Source organism: Tachysurus vachellii, chromosome 12, assembly GCF_030014155.1.
Source record: "Tachysurus vachellii isolate PV-2020 chromosome 12, HZAU_Pvac_v1, whole genome shotgun sequence".
Taxonomy (NCBI): Eukaryota; Metazoa; Chordata; class Actinopteri; order Siluriformes; family Bagridae; genus Tachysurus; species Tachysurus vachellii.
The window spans coordinates 17,172,849-17,194,822 of NC_083471.1; the positions used below are offsets into that span (position 1 = coordinate 17,172,849).

General features: G+C 35.9%; 1 protein-coding gene across 5 annotated transcripts in view; it reads left to right on the forward strand.

The window, feature by feature from the left end:
- The first annotated feature begins 1,756 nt into the window (after positions 1 to 1,756).
- kcnt1b (potassium sodium-activated channel subfamily T member 1b) overlaps positions 1,757 to 21,974 on the forward strand; it is an 82,888-nt gene continuing 62,670 nt past the window's right edge. For 3 of the 5 annotated variants that reach the window (XR_009649283.1, XM_060883708.1, XM_060883713.1), the window contains exons 1-3: positions 1,757 to 2,567; positions 4,388 to 4,433; positions 4,982 to 5,149. Coding sequence is in view for 4 of the 5 variants with exons in the window: in XM_060883708.1 (XP_060739691.1) it covers positions 2,537 to 2,567; positions 4,388 to 4,433; positions 4,982 to 5,149 (245 nt within the window). In the remaining variant the exon portion in view is untranslated. The remainder of the gene's footprint in view (positions 2,568 to 4,387; positions 4,434 to 4,981; positions 5,150 to 21,974) is intronic. The other 2 variants (XM_060883707.1, XM_060883711.1) reach the window with 1 other exon arrangement.

Below are 21,974 nucleotides of genomic sequence, written 5' to 3' on the forward strand. Positions count from 1 at the left end.
TGTTAAAACATTTGTTCATGGAACAATGAGTTAGTGATGAATTGTGGGTTTAATAACATGTTACATTATCATTCTGAAAGTAGACTTTATTAGATGGGTAAAATGTGGTCATAAAGGGAGGCACATGGTGTGCAACAACAGACTGCATTAGTAGGAATGTTTATTGGTATTCTGAAGCCTAAGTGTGCCAAGAAAATATTCCCCACACCATTACACCTTTTTACCAATTTGAATAGTGATGTCACAATCACTATTCATAAAACTTGTACACTAAAGTGTAAACAATCCAGCATCCAGACAGAAAGAATGCCTCTTATCATCCCACTCGTCTTTCCTGCAAGTGGCGTAATCAGCAATGAATTTGGAAAATTGGAGATCATTTTTTTAAGCACCTTCATACCATCAGAATGAAGGATTTCTCCTTGCAAGTGACACTTCAAGTTCAATGGGCCAACTTCAATTGCCATTTCTTTACATTGTCAGCTGTTATGGGAGCAGTGAAGTGAGGAAACATCAAGAGAAAGAGCTCATCTATACTCTCAGAACGTTTGAAGTCCATGTTCTGAGAGTATGACATACTAAAACTAACAAACTAACTCATCATCACCCATTCAGAATATTAGTTGGGTTTAACTCGTAAAGCCTGAGAAGTACTAAACTCAACTTTTCTACATCCACCATCTATTAGTCTAAGTATAAGAATAAGTATTTTAAACCATTTTTAGATACAACCTAGAAATGAAAGAAACTTCATTTAGATTATATGCCATGAATGTACACAAAATAGCCCGTAATAATAAAGTGGGTGTTCTTACAAGATTTATCTAGTTAGCAAAATTGTTCACAAATAGCATAGCTTAAAACTTGTGATTGCACCCCATTGCTATAAAACCCTAAATGAGATCTGGTGAAAGCAGTTTGCATCAAAAGTCACATAGCTAACTGAATATAAAAGTGTGCTACGAAAGTGTCTTATGATAGGAATATATATATATATATGCCTGTTCCTGGAATGCTCCCAAGTTTGTTAGAAAAAATACCTAAACAAACAGATTATGAAGACCAAGGATTTAACAAAGAATTAAATCATATAAAAAAGATCAATAAATTGAACACTTTTAAACATCCATCATTAAAATCCTGATTATAACATGGACATAATAAGCCACAACCGTGACAAGAGGATGCCATCCACCAAAAGTTAGTGAATGCAGAAAGTAGTAATTAATCATAGTAATAAGTGGCTGAGAGACCCTACTTAATGAATTATATAAAAGCATAATTACAATTAGATAATAATGTCAGACCTTTTTTAAAAAAAAAAAAAAATCAGCAGTTTCAGTAGTAGATTGCTGATTAAACTTTTTCTGCATAGAGCAGACCGAAATGTTCTTTATGAAACACCAGGCTTTCTATAGGAACAGTTCCCCACCCCTGGTCATATGGAGGACCATTTGTTCTGCGCATTTTAGTATTTTCCCAGTATTTGTTAAATCAGTTGCAGGAAGATAGACTCATACGTACATGACAGGAGGTAATCAAGGACCAGGTTTTGATAGCTTCTTATCGTGGGTCATGTCTATGACAAAGACAGTCTTCGAGTTCTCCAGAAGATGTCGCTGTCCAGTTTAAACAAGATGCCAAGCTTTTAGGTCGAGCACAAGCCTCACTACCTCACTCATATACAGAGGTGACAGCGGCTTAATCCGAAATGTCTCCATGCTGGACATATTTAGTGCGCATAAAGCTTTTTTTTTCCCCAGTTTATGTAGGGCACTTAGCTAGGGAATAGGGAGACATTTGGGAGTCAGCGATGCTCATGTACTGAAGTGACAGCGGGCTAATCCCAAATGTCAGAATACAGGACACACTGTGCACTACGTAGGGCGGATAAACCACTACCTTAGCACTAGTTAGGACACTTATAAAGGGAGTAAGCAGTCGTTTGGGTTTCAGCCAGCATCTTCTTACCGCACCGAGAGGACGTTGAAGGAAGACCTTGCGCTTTTGCTTCCTTTCTTTTTTCTCTATACATTTTTCTAGTTATTTTTATAAAGGAAAAATCCTCGGATATATTTGTCGTACGGGACGTTGATGAGAAAAAACTTCTTAAAAAGCAGCTCAAAAGAACAAAAGATTTATTTATTTAATATAGCTATATATTTATCAGCTCTCACAGGAGGAGTTGATTTCCAGTTCAAGTCCACTTAGGCTACATTTAGTGCCCTGTTTGTTAACGTTGAAAAAAAAAAGCCATCAAATGAATGATGGAGGAAATGACAGAAGGCGTTTTAGCTGTTAATGATCAGCAGCTCATCTTCACACTATTAGGGTTAGAGAGAAGATGCTTGATGCTGTGTTAGACCCGGTGGGCTTGTCTAGCTTCTCCACTCGTGGTCGTCACCCACACGTTTCATGCACAGACACAGAGACACAGAGAGGACATAACGATAGGAAGTCATCTGTGGACTCTTAAAGCTCCGGATCTGGAGGAAGATGAGTGGCGCTGGACTCGCCACTAGGACGCATCTTTACAATGATGGGACCGCGCACTCAGCCACAGCCAGGTAAGACAGCACAGATCTCAAAACCTTATAGATAACTGTTTTATAAGTCACTGTGTCCACGTATGATCTTTGCTTATTTTGCTTTTTTTGTTTTTCAATCAACTGACCAAAGCATGAACCATTGAGGTACCAGTCACTAGACGCGTGTACACACTGAGATGTTTTGCTGTGACATTAGATTAAAAAGCAATAGTGCATCGATGGCTTGATGGAACAGTGCAGTACCTCTTATACTTCTGTGAAGCTGATAAAATGTGTGGTTATTGTGAATATTTTACCGTTCAGAAACAGAAGTGTGTGTTGAATGATGGAGGTAGTCTGTTGATATTTTTGCTTGATTTTTCTTAATTAGTTTACACACAGAACAGTTTAAGTACTATTTCATTTTAACTGAAGGGACTAGTTTTTAAATGGTAATGGTAAAGCTCATGTTTTTGTGGAATATATGTATTGTTTTCATTGATGGCGGTATAGATTAATCAAAGTTACATGCTTTGTGTGTTTAGTATGAATTTTTTACCAAGAAAGGTAAATATAATATATTTTTTCAAAGCAAGATAAGACTGTATACTGGACACAGGTTAAACACACACAGGTACACAATAAAAAATACAGATTGTAGCCTTTATTGGAGAAAAATACAGATTGGAGAGTGTAGTATTATTCAGCGTATTCGTTATTACATTTTTAGTTTTTAACCATCCATTTGTTTTTTCATAATAAACTGGATTTAACTCTGCGGAAGTTGGAAAGAGTAACAGACCTCTCGGAAATGAGCTCTAAGCTCAGTGTTAGGGTGTCACGACTTATTTCTAGTGGTGGCGTGTCTACCTCTTTGCCACTCCCCTGTCAGCTGCGTCCCGTGTCAACTATGGATATTATATAAAATATGATAAACAATCTATTATAAATAAATTTTGCAAATTAGCCAATATTTGTTCAGTGAACTGTGCCTGTATCTGTGAAGGCAATATTTATAACTGATATCATCTTGCAATTTCAATTATCACATATTTTCCCCTTCTGGCATCTTTCCCTCTGACTTATTAAGACACACTGCAGAGGGATTACTGCATTGAAATTAAAAATATAACAACCTCTATGGTTCTTCCCATAGCTATCCAAGCTGCTTTTTTAAAATTAATCCCATATATCTGAGTGCTGACACTCAATTATTTGTGCGACAGTGTGTACCAGAGCATAATAGGCACAATTCACACAGCACCTCGACAACACATTGCTCTTTTGTTTACACCGCTGCCATTAAAGAAACCCTCACCCACGCCTCACCTCTGCACACTATATGCACACAGATAAACATACCTGAGGGCACTTAAAGGAGAACATGCTGGGAACATTCTAGATATAACAGAGGACCTACTTTACAGCAGTGTACCCTTTTGCCACAGGGACAACATAATAGCAATGAGAAATCCTGTTTAGCCTTAAGGTGTAATTCTTAGCTATCCCCTGTAAACAGTCTATTAAACATGCTTCCATAAATGACCTGTGATTATGTAAAAGGCAGGCTGTCTGTTAAAGTGTATCTGAAGGTGCTGCTTAGGAGATATACCAGAATGCTGCCTGGATGTAATTGCTGGTGATTCACCGGCTTCACATTTGAATGGCAGAGATCTAAATTACCAGATATCACACGGTGTAAGTTCTATGAAAATTGGTTTAACACTTTGAGTGGACGTGAAGACAACTGCTGGGATTTATCATCATATATGTCAGCTATTCATTCATAAAACAATGTCTGAATGGACTGTTTGTTAGTCTGATTATGGAAGTAACTAACGATTCTCTTTGTTTTCCAGAGGCGAGTATGATTCCACCACAGCGCCCATCCAATCCTGGTGACAGGTACGCATTTACACTTTTAATGCTTTGCATAGCCCTTATGTTCATTTATCTGGATATGTTTGTGTGCAAATGTCTGACTAAGAAAAAGCATTAATGTTTTTTCCCCTAATATCATTAAACACTGATATATATATATATATATATATATATATATATATATATATATATATATAAATATATATATATATATATATATATATTAAATCGTTTATTCTTGTTTGTTTATACACTCCAGTAAACTGTTTACAGGAAAAATGTAATGCACAGCAATGCACATCTGAGTCTGTTCTTTTCATAGACTATACCATACCATACCATACCATAGCATACCATACCACACCATACCATACTAGAAGAGAGCACAACACTATAGGATCAGATTTACAAATTCAGCTCCTCATATATAACATTCTGACACTGTTAGTTCCAGCTGTGTAGAATGTCCCTCAAGCAGATGTTTCACAACTGCATCTCTAGCACTGCTGGAATTGCTTTGGAACGACAGTTGCGTTATTTGTCAACATGTTGTTGATGGTTTTCTCTGTCAGGCCACCTGCTGAAACGGTTAAGAAGAACAGTGTGAGTAACACTGGACTGATTCTGGACAGCTCAGCACTGAAGATGGCTGATGTGGACTCGGAGGTTCCTCCTCTCCCACCACGGTACCGCTTCAGAGACCTGCTTTTGGGGGATCAGTCGTTTCAGAATGACGACAGGTAAGGAGTGTTTTTGCAGAGCACACACAGTGTCCTGTGTTTATAAAGCTTTTCTGAGGCCTGAGAAAACACAGGCATACTCAATACATTTTCTAGAGCTTGAGAGCATGTTAAAATGAATATTGAAGGGAGCCATGCAAGAGGCTGTTATGTGGGTGCTTTTACTACACAGTTTTGCAAAAACTCATAATATTTGGATATCGTTACTTCACAGGTGCCTATATAGTACCTTCATAACAAATTAACATCAGTTGCATACAACTTTTTTAAAGCATTGCTGGTGGATAAGAATTTATATGACTTTCTCTTTAAACATTTCATACTTATATTTTACACAGTTTGTTCTTACTAACCTTGAATTTCTATTTCTGTCTTATGGGCTTAGTTTTTTTTTTAAATAGGGTAAATACAGTAAATATCCTTTCATAATGATTAAGACTGCAGGTATCGTATTAAATATTCTACAAAGAACATCCTTCAAAGTTTTCTAAGAGTAACTTTCTACTGCAGTGCAACAATGAATGTGCTGTGAAGGTCTGTTTGTTACATCCTGATCAGTTATTTACACAGTTAGACTTAGTATAAAAAAACGGTATAATGACAAAGGCCATTTCTTCTGGCAAGTATTCACATTCAGTAGATATTTTGTGCAGTTGAAGCTGATCACAGGCTCAGTGTGCTCGATTTGTAGAGAAATGGGTGCTGAGGGAGCTGTCCTCAGCTCTGGTGCTGAAACAACAGTGCTGTGAAAGAGAAAAACAGCACAAGGCGTCATGGATGAATAGATCAGGGTTTAACCATCAATGCAGCATTTGCTAAATTGTTCAGTCTTTTAAGAAATGCTTTTACAAATAATTTCTTTTGTCTTGTTTTAATGAGAGCAAGCTTCTACATGCAAGCTATACAGTCCCCTCTGGAATGGCAATGGCAATTATTTGTTTGTGCTTTAACACAAGAGATTGGATTTGAGATTTACAATGTGTACATGATAAGGGAGTTTTGGATGTCAGTGTAGAATCAGGTACTGATTACTCGAAGTAAATGAAAGTAAATACCTCCCACCTCCCCTTAACATCTGACTGATATTACCAGCTTGTTTTGTGTTCCAGCTTTTCCAGACTTTTACTTTTAACAGACCTTTTTCAATTGTTTCTTTTTCTGGGGGTTTTCTCCTTTCAGTTTCTTCTTCAGGAAGTGAAAATGCTGCTCAACTGGGTTACGGGGTGGTTATTGACTTTTGCCCATGATGAAGTCCTTTATTATGTTGTTAGTGTGTTTCTGGTCATTGTCTTGCTGCATGGTAAATTTTCATTTGATTAATTTGGATACATTACATCATCAGTAAAAAAAAAAAAATAGTGACTGTTCCCAAAGCAGCCATGGAAGCTAAAGCCATGATTCTACATTCAGCATGTTCACATATCTTTCTTTCTCCACACTTTGGCCTTTCTATCACTTTGGTATGAGTTACTCTTTATTTGGTTCATCTTTGTACTTTGTGAATTCTAAGCCGACCTTCTGATCCTTACTGCTGATGAGTGCTTTACATCTTGTGGTATGACCTCTCTAGTAATGCACTTCTTTGAACTGTGGATTGTGATACCGTCACCCCTGCCCTCTGGAGGTTGTTGGTGATTCACTGAATTTTCCTATACAGCTTGCCCAAAGTGTCTGTTGTTTTTCCTTACAAATTATTGTTTTGGTTATGCCCAATGTCTCCTATATGATTTATCCTCTATTCACAGCTCTCTGACCTTTATTATAACTTATCCTTTATAAAATCAGTTGCAGTATTCACAGGTGAAACTGAAGGCTAAAACTAAGAGTAGATGTGCAAAGCAATAGTTCAGAGCTTGAGTTTCAGTATTTTTGCTAGCAGAAAATTGGAGGATCTGATACAAAATGTGCTATGTTCTGTGTCATTTAACACATCTACATATAAAAGGCAGAAAATAAAAGCTGAAATTCTAAACTCTATTCTTTTATTCGTCTTTTGATCTCAAACACAAATGTCTTCAGTCTACAGCAAAAAAAAAAAACAACGCTGTTAAATGAATTGGTCTTGTCGATCCAATAGTTTTGGAAGGGAATGCTTTGAATTATGTTACATAATACATACATCTCATATCGTATGGTGACATCTTTTGCACACTTTAGCTTATAGAGAAAATACATAATTGATATGATATTGGTTTCTGTTTATGACATTTGGTGTGCTATCCTGTGGTACTTAATACAATCGTTAAGACAAAGTGATACGACAATAGATATCAGTCTTGCAAAATAATTCATATTCTAATTCTGACTTAAAAGTGCACACATTGCCATTTTGGGCAAGGTGAATGACTTTGCCATCAGTCAGAGCAATTCACAAAAAAAGCCAGGCAAAATCCCCAAATGACAGAAAAGTACCTACAAGAAGGTTTGGATGACAGTGAAGCGGTGGTGCTCAATTCTACTGTGCAGCATTGTTTGCACAAAAATGATCTTTATGGACGAATCTTCAGAAGGAAAACTTAGCTGTAACCTCATTACCAATGTCATCATGTGAAATATGCTAAACAATATCTGGATTTAGCAGGGGCATTTTGATGCTGCAGATCAATATAGTAAAAAAGGTCTTCTTGGAGACAAAATACATGCAGCATTTGATTGACTGAAACATGTCAATCAACTCCTAAGTGGGGGGGGGATTTATTATTCTTTGCGATAGCATGGCAGCCACTAGAAAATGAAACACTGCACATATAGATGGGAAATTCTGCATAAGCAACTCTTAGAGTCAGTCCCTGAAAAAACCCCTGAAGCGTGGCTTCTACATCTGTACAGTGATCCAAAACATACCTCAGAATCCATCCTGAACTACTTCAAGAAATGCAAGCTGAAGGTGAATCTTTGTGTCGATGTCACAAACTTGCTGTGTATGCAAGATTAACCAAGAAGATCTCATAGATCTGCTTTGCAAGGAAGAGTGGGTGAAATTTTTTTTTACAAGAATGGGAAGCTGTGCCATAGGGGTTGTTAATCAGACTTAAGTGTGCACGTGCAATATTTACTACTATTTTTTTATGTTATATTTTATATAACGTAACATAATTGTGCATTACCATTTGAACATTTAAAAGAAATAATGGCATAGATTATGCGATTAATTCTTTTCACTTCCAATATCAAGAAAATATGTAATTTGGTAAGGGCTGCCCAAACCTTTGCATGAAAGCAATTCCTTTAATCTTGAATTTGAATTGAATTGAATTTCATTCAATTTAAGTTTAATTAAATTTGATTTTGAACTGTCTACAAAAATACAAAAAGAATCTACAAAAATATAGACGTTATGACACAAACACATCTTTTAAATGATTGATACACAGTGTGCCCCAAAATTAAGTGAAGAAGTGAATGAATAGATAACAATGCATTCAACCGATCTACATTACATTGGCCAGTTAGCTCATGTTACAGAACAGTCTATTCATTCAGCAAGCAAAAAATGACTAAACATTGTTGCACTGAATTGTTTCTCATTTGTTTTGTTTTAGAATATATTTTCCTTTTTTCAAGAATTTCAGAGTGTGTATATTTTATGCTATTCCCTTGCCACCAAGCTTTAAATGAACTGCCCTGTTAATAAACTGATTTCCTTCCATTTCCATTAGTTATATCTACCATTTTACTGTACACAGAGATTTTATTGTCACACACAGGTTCCTAAAGTCTACACGTTCTTTATGGCTCTTCTTAATGGAAATAAATTGATGGCATTCATTATTTAATCAATAGTTACTTTTTATCTTCTCTGCTTTTATTGTGGCCAGAGAAACCTGTCTAACTTTGTAAAAGCTTGAATGGAAAGATTCTCATTTGGTATAAGTTATTATATGTATGTATTATATATATGACTGTCATCGATTAATTTTCAATAAAAGCATGTTTTTTTGTTTGTTTGTTTGTTTTAATTTATTTATTTATTCCTTTCAAATTTAATTTCTAAAGTGCTAAAATAAATCTTGTTCAGTTTACACATTTGCCCACTGTATGCAAAGACAAAGAAAAGATTTGTTTAGTATGTGTAAGCAATCACTGAAATTGTGATTAATTTCATTATTGGTCCTGTTTATAACTGAGACATTGTTTCTCACAGCTTTATAGTGATAAGTGAATGGCATTGTGTGTTATCTACAAGACCACACACACACACACACACACACACACACACAATGAAGGGGTTGCTCTCAGTTGTATGCTAAATCATACCTGCTGTTATCACTCGTCTGCTTTGAAGTGGATAAATAATGTACACTGTCTTAAAATAGGTAGCGAGAGACAGAGGTTTGCTTTCCTCTCCTGAGACATGAACCAGTTTAAAGCTCTGTGTTAAAGGACAGCAAAGTGAACATTTCAGTAAATGTAGTAAAGATAAAAGAAATATAAAAGGAATTTTACTCAGCTTTTCTACATTCTCATATGAAGCAAGCAAAGTGACTTTTTGTGTGTGTTTTCAGTATGAATGTGTGAGAAGGCATCTTTTGTGTTGTACAGTATATACACTATAGCCAGAGGGAGTTTGATATAAATAAGTTGCTTTGTTAGGGCTTTTCTAAACCTCAAGGTTGAAAGAGGTATTATGGACAAACACAGCGTAGGCGAAACTCCACTCGAAAACAGACTCCACGAACAAGGTCACAACAGGAAAATTGTACAAATCAGGAACACAGAAAGGGGTTGAGAGTAAATTACAAGCAAGCAGGAAAAAACAACTGCTTGATTATGGTTGTGAGACTTTAACATAATACTACAATGTGGTTATGACTGTAGTAGATCTGGTTATATAAAACACCCAGAAGAACCCCTAATGTGATGTGAAATGAAATTTTATATCTAAACTTCATTCATTTAATTTTAAATTTCATTATTTTTACCACCAAAAAAATATTATCGAACCTCTGATGAATTATGTGATTCATTTGATCACTCACTACCATTTCTCAGGGTAAGAGGTAGGCATAAAGGGAGACTCTTTTCCGTTTTGGCCCCGAGGTGGTGGAATGAACGTCCCCTAGATGTCCGAACAACTGAGTCACTGGCTGTCTTTAAACAACGTGTTTGATAACAACTTCCTGAAACACCAAACTTAGCAAAAAAAAAAAACATCAGAGTTTAAGGCTGATGGAATCCAATGTCTGTAACCCATAGGTAAAGGTGTCACAGTGCGGGGATGAAAACAGACCCAAATGCAGGATAGCTAACTGAAACTGGTTTATTAAATAAAACAAACAAAACTGGAACAAAGACAAGACAAAACAAATGAAAGCAAAAGACTAGGATTAGACTAGAAAAGACTAGAAAGAAAAAAAAATTCTTGAAAAAAAAAACAGATCTTGAGGTATCTAAAAAAAAAATAAAAACAAAAATGCTTTTCATTTTATTAAAAAATAGCATAGAGCAATGTGTCTGAAAATAGAACATTTTTATGTGTGAGTGTTGCAGTGAAAACTCAATTAGAAGTGTTTGTGTGTGTGTGTGTGTGTGTGTGTGTGTGTGTGTGTGTGTGTGTGTGTGTGTGTGTGTGTGTTAGAAGCTTAAAGAGTAGTGATTTTTAAGATGTATTCAAAGGTTCAATTATTCTACATGTTTTTAGATTGACAGACCTCCCTGCCTAGACCCCACCTGTTTACAGAACCTGAGTTGGCACAGAAAGTTCTTTTTTGTCAATAAAACAGATATTTTCTTAACAGCTGCTTGAATGAGACAAATTTGAATTTTGAATTTGAATGTGAAGAGCAAATATTACACAGATATACACAGTTTATATGTGTGTATATAGTACTGTATTTGGCCACAGAAGAGGGCTGATTTTGCTTGGTGCCATGTGACATCCAGCAAAATGATAATGCTGCTTAATAATTGTACCTACCTTTAATATAATAATGTGTGTGTGTATGTGTGTGTGTGTGTGTGTGTTTTGAACTGGAGTAGTGGTACAAAGGCTGAATATCGACTAACACATTTCATTTTGCACTTAGTCCCATTGTATTTGGGCGAAAAGGATAGAAAATCATTTGTAGTATGCTGGACTGAATTTTTCTAGACATTTGAAATTGAGACACATTATAGCAGTGGTCGTTCTTTTGTCCTTTTTTCTCTGAATTTGAAAGCCATTTCTCTTGTTACCTGAGTCATTTTTTAGTACAGTGTTTGGCTGCTCTATCCACCTCTGCTTGGTCACAGAGTGTGGGCGTTCAGAGAGGGAATCTCTACATGCTTCATTATGCCAAGGGGTGTGTGTGTGTGTCCATGTGTGTGCAACTGTTTGCTGTCTGACTTTAAGGGATGAGCAATGGGTGTGTGTGTGTGTCTGTGTCTGTGTGTGTGAGTGTTTGCAGGTGTCGTTTATGAGCTGTGATTATCTCCAGGGATGTGTTCCAAAATCGAATGGTTTGAGGTCTTTCCTTCTGTTTCTTGTTTGTGTGCGTTTTGTGTGTGTGTGTGTGTGTGTGTGTGTACATATCTATGTGTGTCTGCATTTAAGTGTGTGGGAGCTGGAGAGCCACATAACTGACAAGTGGAAAGGGAAAAATCACTCATGACAGAATGACTCCCGTGCACCAGCAGTTTTTCTGCGCTTCTTATTACAGCCAGTCACATCAATCTTTCCTTTCAATTTTTTTTGTTTTGTTTTTTTCTTATTCTGGATTCACTGAACCGTGACATAATTTCAAAGGCGAAAATACGGTGCTTTACTGCGCAGTCGATGCAGGATTGTGGTGCCACAATGACTTAAGTGGCACAAATGCCTCTAGTGTAGGCCAGGTAGCTGTATAATCCAGTGACTAATGCTATCTAAAGGTGCTTTTGATCTAGTTTTGTATATCTTCACGCTCTAAGCTGTGTGACTAAAAGAAGCCTAGAAGCATTTGGATTTTGTGAAAAAACATACAGACCTGTATGTAATTGAATACAACTATAATATTTCCTATAACATTGTTCATTAGGTTTTTAGGATTAGGATTGTAATATAGATACAAGTTTTTATATCAAAATTAAAATACCCACAGTGTGCGGATGAGCCAGGATTTATGTCTGTGTGTCCAAAGTCTTCTAGCTGCACTTGAAATTAGTCCACACAACTGAGTCCAACAGTAATCTACAGCAGTATATTCTGGAATTAATCCAAATCCAAATCCAAGGATTGACGTCTTCCACAACTACATTTACATTTTTGGCATTTGACTGATTCCTTTATACAGAGTGGCTTACATTTATCTCATTTATACAGCTGAGCAGTTGAGGATTAGGTGCCTTGGTGAAGAGCCCAGAAAGGCAAGTTAGCAGTTTTGGGATTTAAACTCGCAACCTTCTGATGAGCCTTTACTGTTTTTGCTGACAAGATTTGTGAAATTTCTGATCTATCAATCTTCAAAAGAGCACATAGAGCACCAGAAAACAGCCCCAATGCAACCTGAATTATTTTACACAACGGATTTTTCCTGGTATTCAATTAGACATGTGTCCCTGTAACAGAATAATCTTATTTGCGTAGTTGCATGGAAATAAACCACTACAATAGTGGTGGCTCAGGCAGTTAAGGCTCTGGGTGATTGATGGGTTCAAGCCCCTGCACTGCCAAGCTGCCACTGTTGGACCCTTGAGCAAGGCCCTTAACCCTCACTGGTCCAGTGGTTCTGTATCGTGGCTGACCCTGTGCTCTGACCCCAACCTCCAAATTTGGGATATGTAAAGAAAGATTTTCACTGTGCCGTAATGTATATATGACAACAGGGGCGTAGATTACATGTCCCCTGCACTTTTTATAAAAAGAAATCAATTTTTTAGTGGAGAGTTGTGTTCACCACATGTTGAGGTTTTAATGGAGCAATGTATATAAATGCAGAGTGATTTAAAATTCAAAGAGACAAGAAACTTTAAGATTAAGTCTTAAATTTAAGTTTAAGTCTATACATGACGTTCACGGCAATCAGTCACTCACTTGACACGTCATCATCACGCGCCCCCAGTACTGTAGCTCGAGTCGCACCCGCGGTCCAGCATTCAGTTACGATGAGCTCAAAGTGGCAAAAAACGCTTCACTCCTTTTTTATAAAAATGTCAAGCAGTGTAAGTTGGCATATGGTATCCGAATTGTGTTGCACAATGTTTAGTAACTCTGCCTGTTGCTCTTGTTGAATAATTAGCAAGTTTTAATTTAAAGGATTATAAGGAAAAATAGCTGCTTTGACAAACGTTATATAAACTCTTTTATAACGTCTTTTGTTTTAACAAGTGTGTTATCAAAACCCTTCAAATAAGAATAAAGATAATGTTGAACTGAGATTTTACAGCATGTTTAACTCTGCCAATTCTACATAATATCAAGTATGTGTCACTGTATGTACACGACAGAGACGAGGACGACGAATAGTGACATTAAAGATGTCATTTTAATAATAAGGAGCAGGTAAATAAGGTACAAAGATGTCCTTTTAAGTGTACTGTCCCAGTGGCAAGCTGTTCTATTTCTTTCTTTCTGTTTTATAATCATATATAATCATAACGCATATAAAGCATGATTAAAAAAATCATGATTAAAAATAAAACCTGTCATTTACACAAGGGTTAACTGGAAAAAAAAACAGATAACACTAGACATTTCGTCCCCCCAACTTTTTAAATGATGTCTACGCCCCTGTATGACAATAATGAAGGCTTCTATTCTATTAACTTGCTAGAATACTAATAAAATAAAGATTACAAATGTTTTTTTTGTTTGACTTTAACTCATGGCTCATTTTGGTAATGAACTTGACTCATGGGCAGAATTACCCTTGGTGAGAGAGAGGAAGTAACTTTACACATTACACCACTTAGAAATGACAAATATCTGCAGAGTTGGTGTTTTTTTTTTTTTTAACATAACCTACTTAAGAGCAGTTGTGTATTGTATAGGCTAGGATTCACTTTTGGCAACCTTGATATCATCTTAGGTCCTATTTTAGAAAATGCTCATCTTAACAATGGCTTATACTGTATTTGCATTCGTTACATGACTTGTTCAGATCAACGTTATACGTCCTGTCCCTTTTAGCAAAAGCAAAGCTTCTAGATTCTTTATTTATTTGTTAACAATTATAAATAAAAGTCTGTTGAGAATGAAGTTATAACGAATAAACAAGATTAAATGTTGTCATTAAATATAGTTGCTGTAAAGAAAAACCATCTTGAACAAATTAAATTTAATAGTCACTGTGCAAAACTTGCTCATTACTCTATCGTTCATACAAACTCTTGAATTGCATTAATTTCTGTGCAGATTTATCACAAGGATTCTGGAGTACATATCAGGAAGATTCATGACACTATATATATTGTTCATTTCAGTTACCTTCAAAAATTCATGACAAATTCATATCTGAGTTTAAAGGTACAACATTTTTCAAATAGAAATATCACAATGTTTTTTAACGTCTATTTAATCAATTTAATGACAATTTGCATAGAAACAAATAATAAGTGCATAATTAAAATTATATTTAACTCATTTCAGTAGAGTTCTCTGTAACAATGCCATAATAACCCTTAAGTGCTGCAGAAAACTGAGTATCCTCATTATAATTAAGGCAATATTTGGAAAAAATAAATGGAAGAACACTCTGTGTGCAATTGTGAAACCTATGAACAATAGTGGACTGATTATTCAGTATACGCCTTTTAATAACCAGCAGCCGTGTTTCGTTCCAAATTTTAAAGATGTGATGAGAGACCTGCTGAAGGAACCTTATTACAAAGCATGTTTGTATTTAACCTACGCTTATGTCTTTGAGAAGAATTCAAAATTTTTCCTGTAATACATAAGAGGAAACCATTTCAAAGGCCAAACGTCTAACAGTAAATGCCCTGTAAAAGAAATGTCATTTTGTTATTGTATTATAAAATGGAAATTTTACTGTCATGCCCTTTTATATGCAGAAGCCCGTAGGCCAAATTTATATGCCTCATATTTTCTTATAAATATTTAATGGCTTACAGATGTATGATGAACATTTTCATGTCAGCGTTGTGTGTAATGTGCATTCATTTTATGCAATATATTGTATCCACTCATGTACATAGCAGTTGTGTATATATTACCAGTGTATAGAGTCGATGTCATTAGGTTGAAATGTTGAAATAGAGACAGGGACGTCATGTTCACAAAGAAATCACAATGTATTCTAAAACATTGTAAAAAGGTTTTTGTACTATTAGCTTAGTTAGGCTGAAATACTACTATTTGAGACATTTTAGCTGTCAAAGTTACTGCTATCACAGGATCAAGACATGAAGCTTTAGCGAAAGTAAACAAAAGCAAACATACAGTACATAAACAGTCAGGACAAGAAAGATAGAAAGAATGAAACACTGATAACTTCTAGCTGCCATCTGTTTAATTTACAGCTTACGTGATTAGGCTTTTATTGAGTTTATAGTGGAATCTATAAAACATCATACACAAGTACATGTCCTCAAAATATAAAAATATACTTGCTGATATTATAACTGAGAGCAAAAACAATACTCAGCTATAAAGCCTCATGCAATTATTGGTGATGAAGTAAAAAAAAGAATCAGAACATGGTTTGGTCTTTTTCTGATCTTGAGCTGTTCGGTTTTGATGAGTCTGTGCCCACTGTAGCATCAGAGTCCTGATGTGTTGTGCTTTATGTGATGCTTTTCTGCTCACTACGGTTGCCAAATGTGGTTAAATGTGAATAAATTGCTGGTGTCGGTATTCAGGAGAGGCGGGGACTGACAATAAGTTCGCACATCACACTTACAACACACAAACAAGAAATACTAGCAATGTTAATATGTATTTGTTCTCTCTTATAATATCAGCAAATGTCATTTTTGATTTTTGTCTATGTGCACTTGTTAATCTAGAGGTGTTTAGCCTTCCTCGTCTGCCTATATGAGTCTGGAGGTGTTTAATGAGCGCGTGTGAGTGTGATGGCTGATGGGAGGTGAGTGCTCAGCTAGCTGTACAGGGCACTTTGAGTGGTTTGTCATGTGCTACAGTCTAGACTAAAGGCCACATTAGTCACTGATGTACTGTACAGCAAGTGGGCGGGCAGCAGAAAGCCTTGCCGTCAGGAAAAAGAAAAAAAACTCAGGCTAGGGCACGATCATGTAAGGAGGATGTTCTATCCAGTGATTAAAGCAACACATTGTGTGATGGAGGCAGGTCTCCCCCTCTAAGTTAAATTTAATAGACTTTAAGGGTGTTTGATGATTGATGAAGGCTTACTGTGGTTGCACAATCACTACCTGGATTATTTTAACTCACTGTGAAAATAATCTCTTCTTTATAGCTTTATTGTCTAGAATAAAAACTCAAAAAGCATTTTATCAGGAATGTCAACTATCCAATCAACTATCCAGTGTCAGTAAGTCTGTGCCTGCTCTGTCCTCAGATTCCTGTTTATGACCGAAAGGAGTGGAACCTGATTAGATTGTCTGCTATTCATGTCAAGGTTCGAGGTTTTATGGATGCTGAGATGCTTTTCTGCTCGCCACGGTTGTAAAGAGTGGTTATTAGTGTTACAGTAGCCTTTCTGTGAGCTCATTCTAATCTGACCTCTCTCATCAGCAAGGCGTTTCTGCTCTAGAACTGGATTTTTTGGTCTTTTTTTTGGTTGTTGTTGTTGTTGTTGTTGTTTTGCGTCCTTCCATGTGAATGCTTTAAAACTGTTGTGTGTGACAATCCCATGAGATCAGCAGTCTTTGAAATACTCAACCCGGTCCAACAACACTAGAGTCACTGAGATCACATTTTCCATCATGCCGATGTTTAATATGAACTTTACCCAGAGCTCTTAAGCTATATCTGCATGAGTTTATTAATTAATTATTATTATTGCACTGCTGCCACATGTTTGACTGATTGGATATCAGCACGGATGAACATATCTAAAGGTGTTCCTTTACACCTTTAACAGCTAAAACAGCTAAACTAAAAAGCTGTTTAGCATCTAGTGGAAATACAACATCATTTTTAAACGTAACACTCTTCATATCCCAATGCAATGTTCTGTATTTCGATTTAATGTAAAAGCATGTTACAAATAATTAAAATGTATTGAAGATATAATAACAGTGCTTCCGAGTCATGAAAAAGCAGTTATAGGAATGACACAATAACACACATGCTGTAAGGCAAATCAGCCAATACTAAATGGATCAAATATTAATCCTGTTTCAGCCGTGAAGTGCAGATTGACTGCTTAATTCCCACTAACTCATCGACGTGTAAATGTTTTCTCTGAGCCGTCACCCTGATATTTTAGGCACTTTGTGATGATTGCTCTGCAATTCTCAGCCAGGCAATTCCTCAGCAAATAATTAGCTGCATTCACACATCTGTTTAATATTCTGCATTCATCCAGTGTTTTTTCTCTGTTCGCTTTGAGTCCAATAGTTTTAATAATTGCTCAATCCTGTGGACTGATTGCGTTTAAGACATAATATGATTCATTGTACAAGATACATGGTTTGCATTTTAATATAGAAGTTTGGGTTCTCTTTTGGCTTTGGCTTTAATTATATATATGAATTCTGAGTAAGTTTCTATCTGTTTGCTCTCTTATAATTTCTCTGTGTCTTCAGGGAAGCTCAGCATGTGTGTGTGCATGTGTGTGTGTGTGTTACAGTCTGCCTGTAAAACCACATGCTGACATTAGAGTCCCCTGTTGGTTTATGTTTTGTAAGAGATTTCATTGTCACCAGGTTAAAACTAAACTGTTTTAATGCCTTATGATTAAATATTACGGTATTAAAAAAACACATATAAAACACCACAATTGGTATGTTACATTTTAAATAAATAAATAAATAAATAAATAAAGTAGCGCATGCAAGAGCTAAAAAGCGGTACATATAAAATTTTCCTTAGAGCCCTAATCAAATTTTCCGCTTTTGCCTTGGCTGTTCATTTGCATATTCCTCATCAGAACACTTTTAGAGTTTTGTTGCGTGTAAGTTTAAGTTGTTATCAGTTATATAACAACATAGGAGCTCCAGGTTAGAGCTGCCTTGAAATCCCATGAAAAATAAATTCCTCACTCGCACGATTCTAAACATTTCCCATTAGTTTAACCGAAATGAGTTATATGCTTGTAAGCTTGATAAATAGCATGACAAAAATTAAACAGAGATCTTTCTAGAACAAACATACAAAAGATGATGTTTTTCTTGAAATTGTCATTAACATTAGTCTTAAAGGCTGCTGTTACACAACCAAAGTGAAAAAATGTCACCCAATCAAGCAGCTGCTACCTAATGAGACAGCTGCAGAAATGGATGTGAAACCACAGCTTGAAAATAGAAATGATGGATTTGCTCATAAAAAGCTGACGTTCTTTATGACTTGGGTCATTCTGCCAGTCATAGCATGCTGTTCAGTAAAACTCCAAATTATATCTGGTTACAGGATTAAACATCCCTTACACACTTGTTTGTCTAAGGTGTACTATGGTGCGTATTAATAAATAATAATAATAATACATTTTATTTAAAGGCGCCTTTCTGAACACTCAAGGTCACCGTACAAAAAACAACAAAGACAATCAAAATCGAATAGCTACATTGCGATACAAATTAGACCAGCAGTACAAATTATGGTGTAGAGTAAGCTAAACTGAACAGATGAGTTTTAAGCTGAGATTTGAATAATGAAAGAGAAACAATATTACGGAGTTCAGATGGAAGTGAGTTCCAGAGCTGAGGTGCAGAGTAACTGAAAGCTCTATTCCCCATAGTTACAAGACGGACAGAGGGAACAATGAAATGAGTGGAAGAAGAAGATCTAAGAGTACGAGTTTGTTTTGGAGTATGAAGAAGATCAAGAAGATATGAAGGTGCAAGATTGTGGATAGCTTTAAATGTTAGAAGAAGAATTTTATACTTAATACGAAAAATAATGGGAAGCCAATGAAGCTGTTCCAGAACAGGTGTAATATGATGGATAGAGGAAGTACGAGTGATAATGCGGGCTGAAGAATTTTGAACAAGTTGCAGCTTATGAAGGGTTTTGTGAGGAAGCCCAATAAGAAGGGAATTACAGTAGTCAAGCCGGGAGGTTACTAGACTGTGAACAAGAGTGGTGGTTGATTGGATCGTGAGAAAGGAGCGAAGCCTATTGATATTTCGAAGGTGAAAGTATGCAGCCCGAGTAACATTATTTACATGAGAGGTGAAATTGTAGATATAGTTAATAATTCTGAACTACAAAATACAGTGAAAGTAGTTTTAATGGTAACTAGTTATTATTGTCTTGATAATGGCATTATAATGGCTTTTACTCTTAACATAACTCTTTTAACAATATGGTTAGTCACACTTTCACTTCCACGTGAAGTCATTTAGAGGTGTCAGTCCACTTATTAGGGTGCTTTTGGAGCTGGGAGAAAACCAAATAACCCAGAGGAAACCCAGTCAGACATAAGAGAATATACAAAACTCCACACACAGTAATTCATGCTTAGGATTGTTTAGTATTTTATTATGTTAGACTTCTTCAAGGATTACAAAGCAACTTGAATGTGATTTTTCAATGTATTTTCATTTTAAGCACTTTTGCAGGCACGCACCATACTGTTCATGCATTAAACAATAAACACCAAAATCTTACATTTTTAATTTTGGCAATGTTTTTATCCGGAGAAACTCACAGTCATGTGAGTTCCAGTTCCAGTGCTCTCTCTCTCTCTCTTATTAAGTGCATTACTGTTAATCTCTATAAAATTAAGAAAATTAATCAACACCTTCTAACAAATCAGATTTGTGAATTGAAAGAAATTAATTTGAGATATCATTTATGCAAACACATAATAGACACGATTTACTTGTGTGTACTTAAAGGGTGAATGATGCAGTGAGAATAGTGGTATAAACCATGGCTTGCTATCCTTTGATTTCTCAGTCAAAAGCAAACCATGGTTCATTTTGGGGAATTTGCACACCATAACTTAACAGCAAAATCAGTTTCTGCTGTCCCTGTGAATGTGGAGTGTGTGACTGTGAATTTGTACTCAATACAGAGAAACAGCAGAATGTGAGCACAGCTCTCCACTTCCATCTGCCGTTTTGGGCTAAGAACTGAAGCGTAAATGCTGAATGAGGCATCATGTGTGCTGGGGCACATTTCTGATCTACATTCCTGCTATGATCATAAAGGGATTTTAAAAAAGAACATGTTGAATTCGGTTATCTTGTCATTAATTATATGTTAGAAGGATTGATGCAAGTATTTTGAGTTCCATGATTGATAAACTACAAACAATTAATTGCTGATTATCAAACGATCACTGCTGAGATTTTAATTTCGTATTACTGTCATGAGCATAATTTGTTTTTGTTTTGTTTGTTTTTTTAGAAGCGTGCACCCATCTTTGTATGATGAAAGAAAAGTGTATAGTGTATGTAATTCGTACATCTACCACACGGTGCCTCTCTATGAGGTCTGCTGCCTTAGTGATGTTACGTAACATCCACATGCAGGAGGCTCAAGAAGAACAGAGATGCAGAAACGTTCACACTCCATCCATGCAATCGATCTGTCACATGTAGTGATAGCTGAACACACTCTCATTATTATTAACTGTACACAAAGAAAGAAAGAAAGAAAGAAAGAAAGAAAGAAAGAAAGAAAGAAAGAAAGAAAGAAAGAAAGAAAAAACTTTTTTGATTGTCAGCTTAACTATTGTTGTTCAAATAAAAACTGTTTTAAAAAGACATTAAAAGAACTATTTATTTAGCTAATCATATTCTCATCTCATAGTAAGGATCTATATAAATATGATTTAAAAATAACAACAACAATCTGAAAGCTTATGTAAGATAAGATAATAAGATTATCTTATCTTATCTTATCTTACATAAGCTTTCAGATTGTTGTTGTTGTTATTTTTAAATCATACTTATTTAGACGTATCAGATGATATACCGCCGGTTTCTAAAGTTACATCTTAAATTTATTTTGAATAGATTGTATTACAGGCTAAAAAAACTGAAAATCAGTCTTGTATCCGTGTGGATTTCTTCTGGGCATCTCTGGTTTCCTCAAACTGTCCAAAAAACCTGCAGGTAGATTTTTTCAATCCTGACCTGGATAAATGGTTACTGAAAATAAATTAATGCTATTTATGTCTTTTATATTTAAAACATATATATTGTACAGTAAACAATATTGTCAAGTCAATGCCAGAAGCAACATCACACTGCAATCTGCATCTGTGAAGGTTATGATTGGAAAATGGCTTTTAGCACCACCTCCGGTCACTTTGAGTACTGTGTGATGCCATATGGGCACACTTATGCTCCATAGGTGTTCCAGTGCTTCATCAATGATGTCCTCTAAGGCATGCTGGGCAAGTCGTCATCGGGTACATGGATGACATATTGATTTACTTCCCATCCAAGGAAACATACAGGTCCTGGAATTTCTCTATGAAAACAATTTTTTTCACAAGGAGCAGAGATGCTTTCAAGGATTTTTTTAGGATGTCTAATCAGACTTTGTGGAGTTCTCCTGCATCAAGACAAAGTCTCAGTAATCAAGATCTAAGTCATTCTCACTAACATCAAAGAGCTGCTGGGGTTAATCAGGGACGTACTCAAGTTCCACTAATGAAGAAAGGGCCCAAAATATTCAACTATACTGTTTCAACAAAAATGACAAGGAGCTCCTTGCTGGTAAGCTAGCCCTGGATGAATGGAATCACAGGCTGAAAATGGTGTTTCACTGTTTGTTATTTGCATAGACCACAAGAATCTTTAATACGTCAAATCT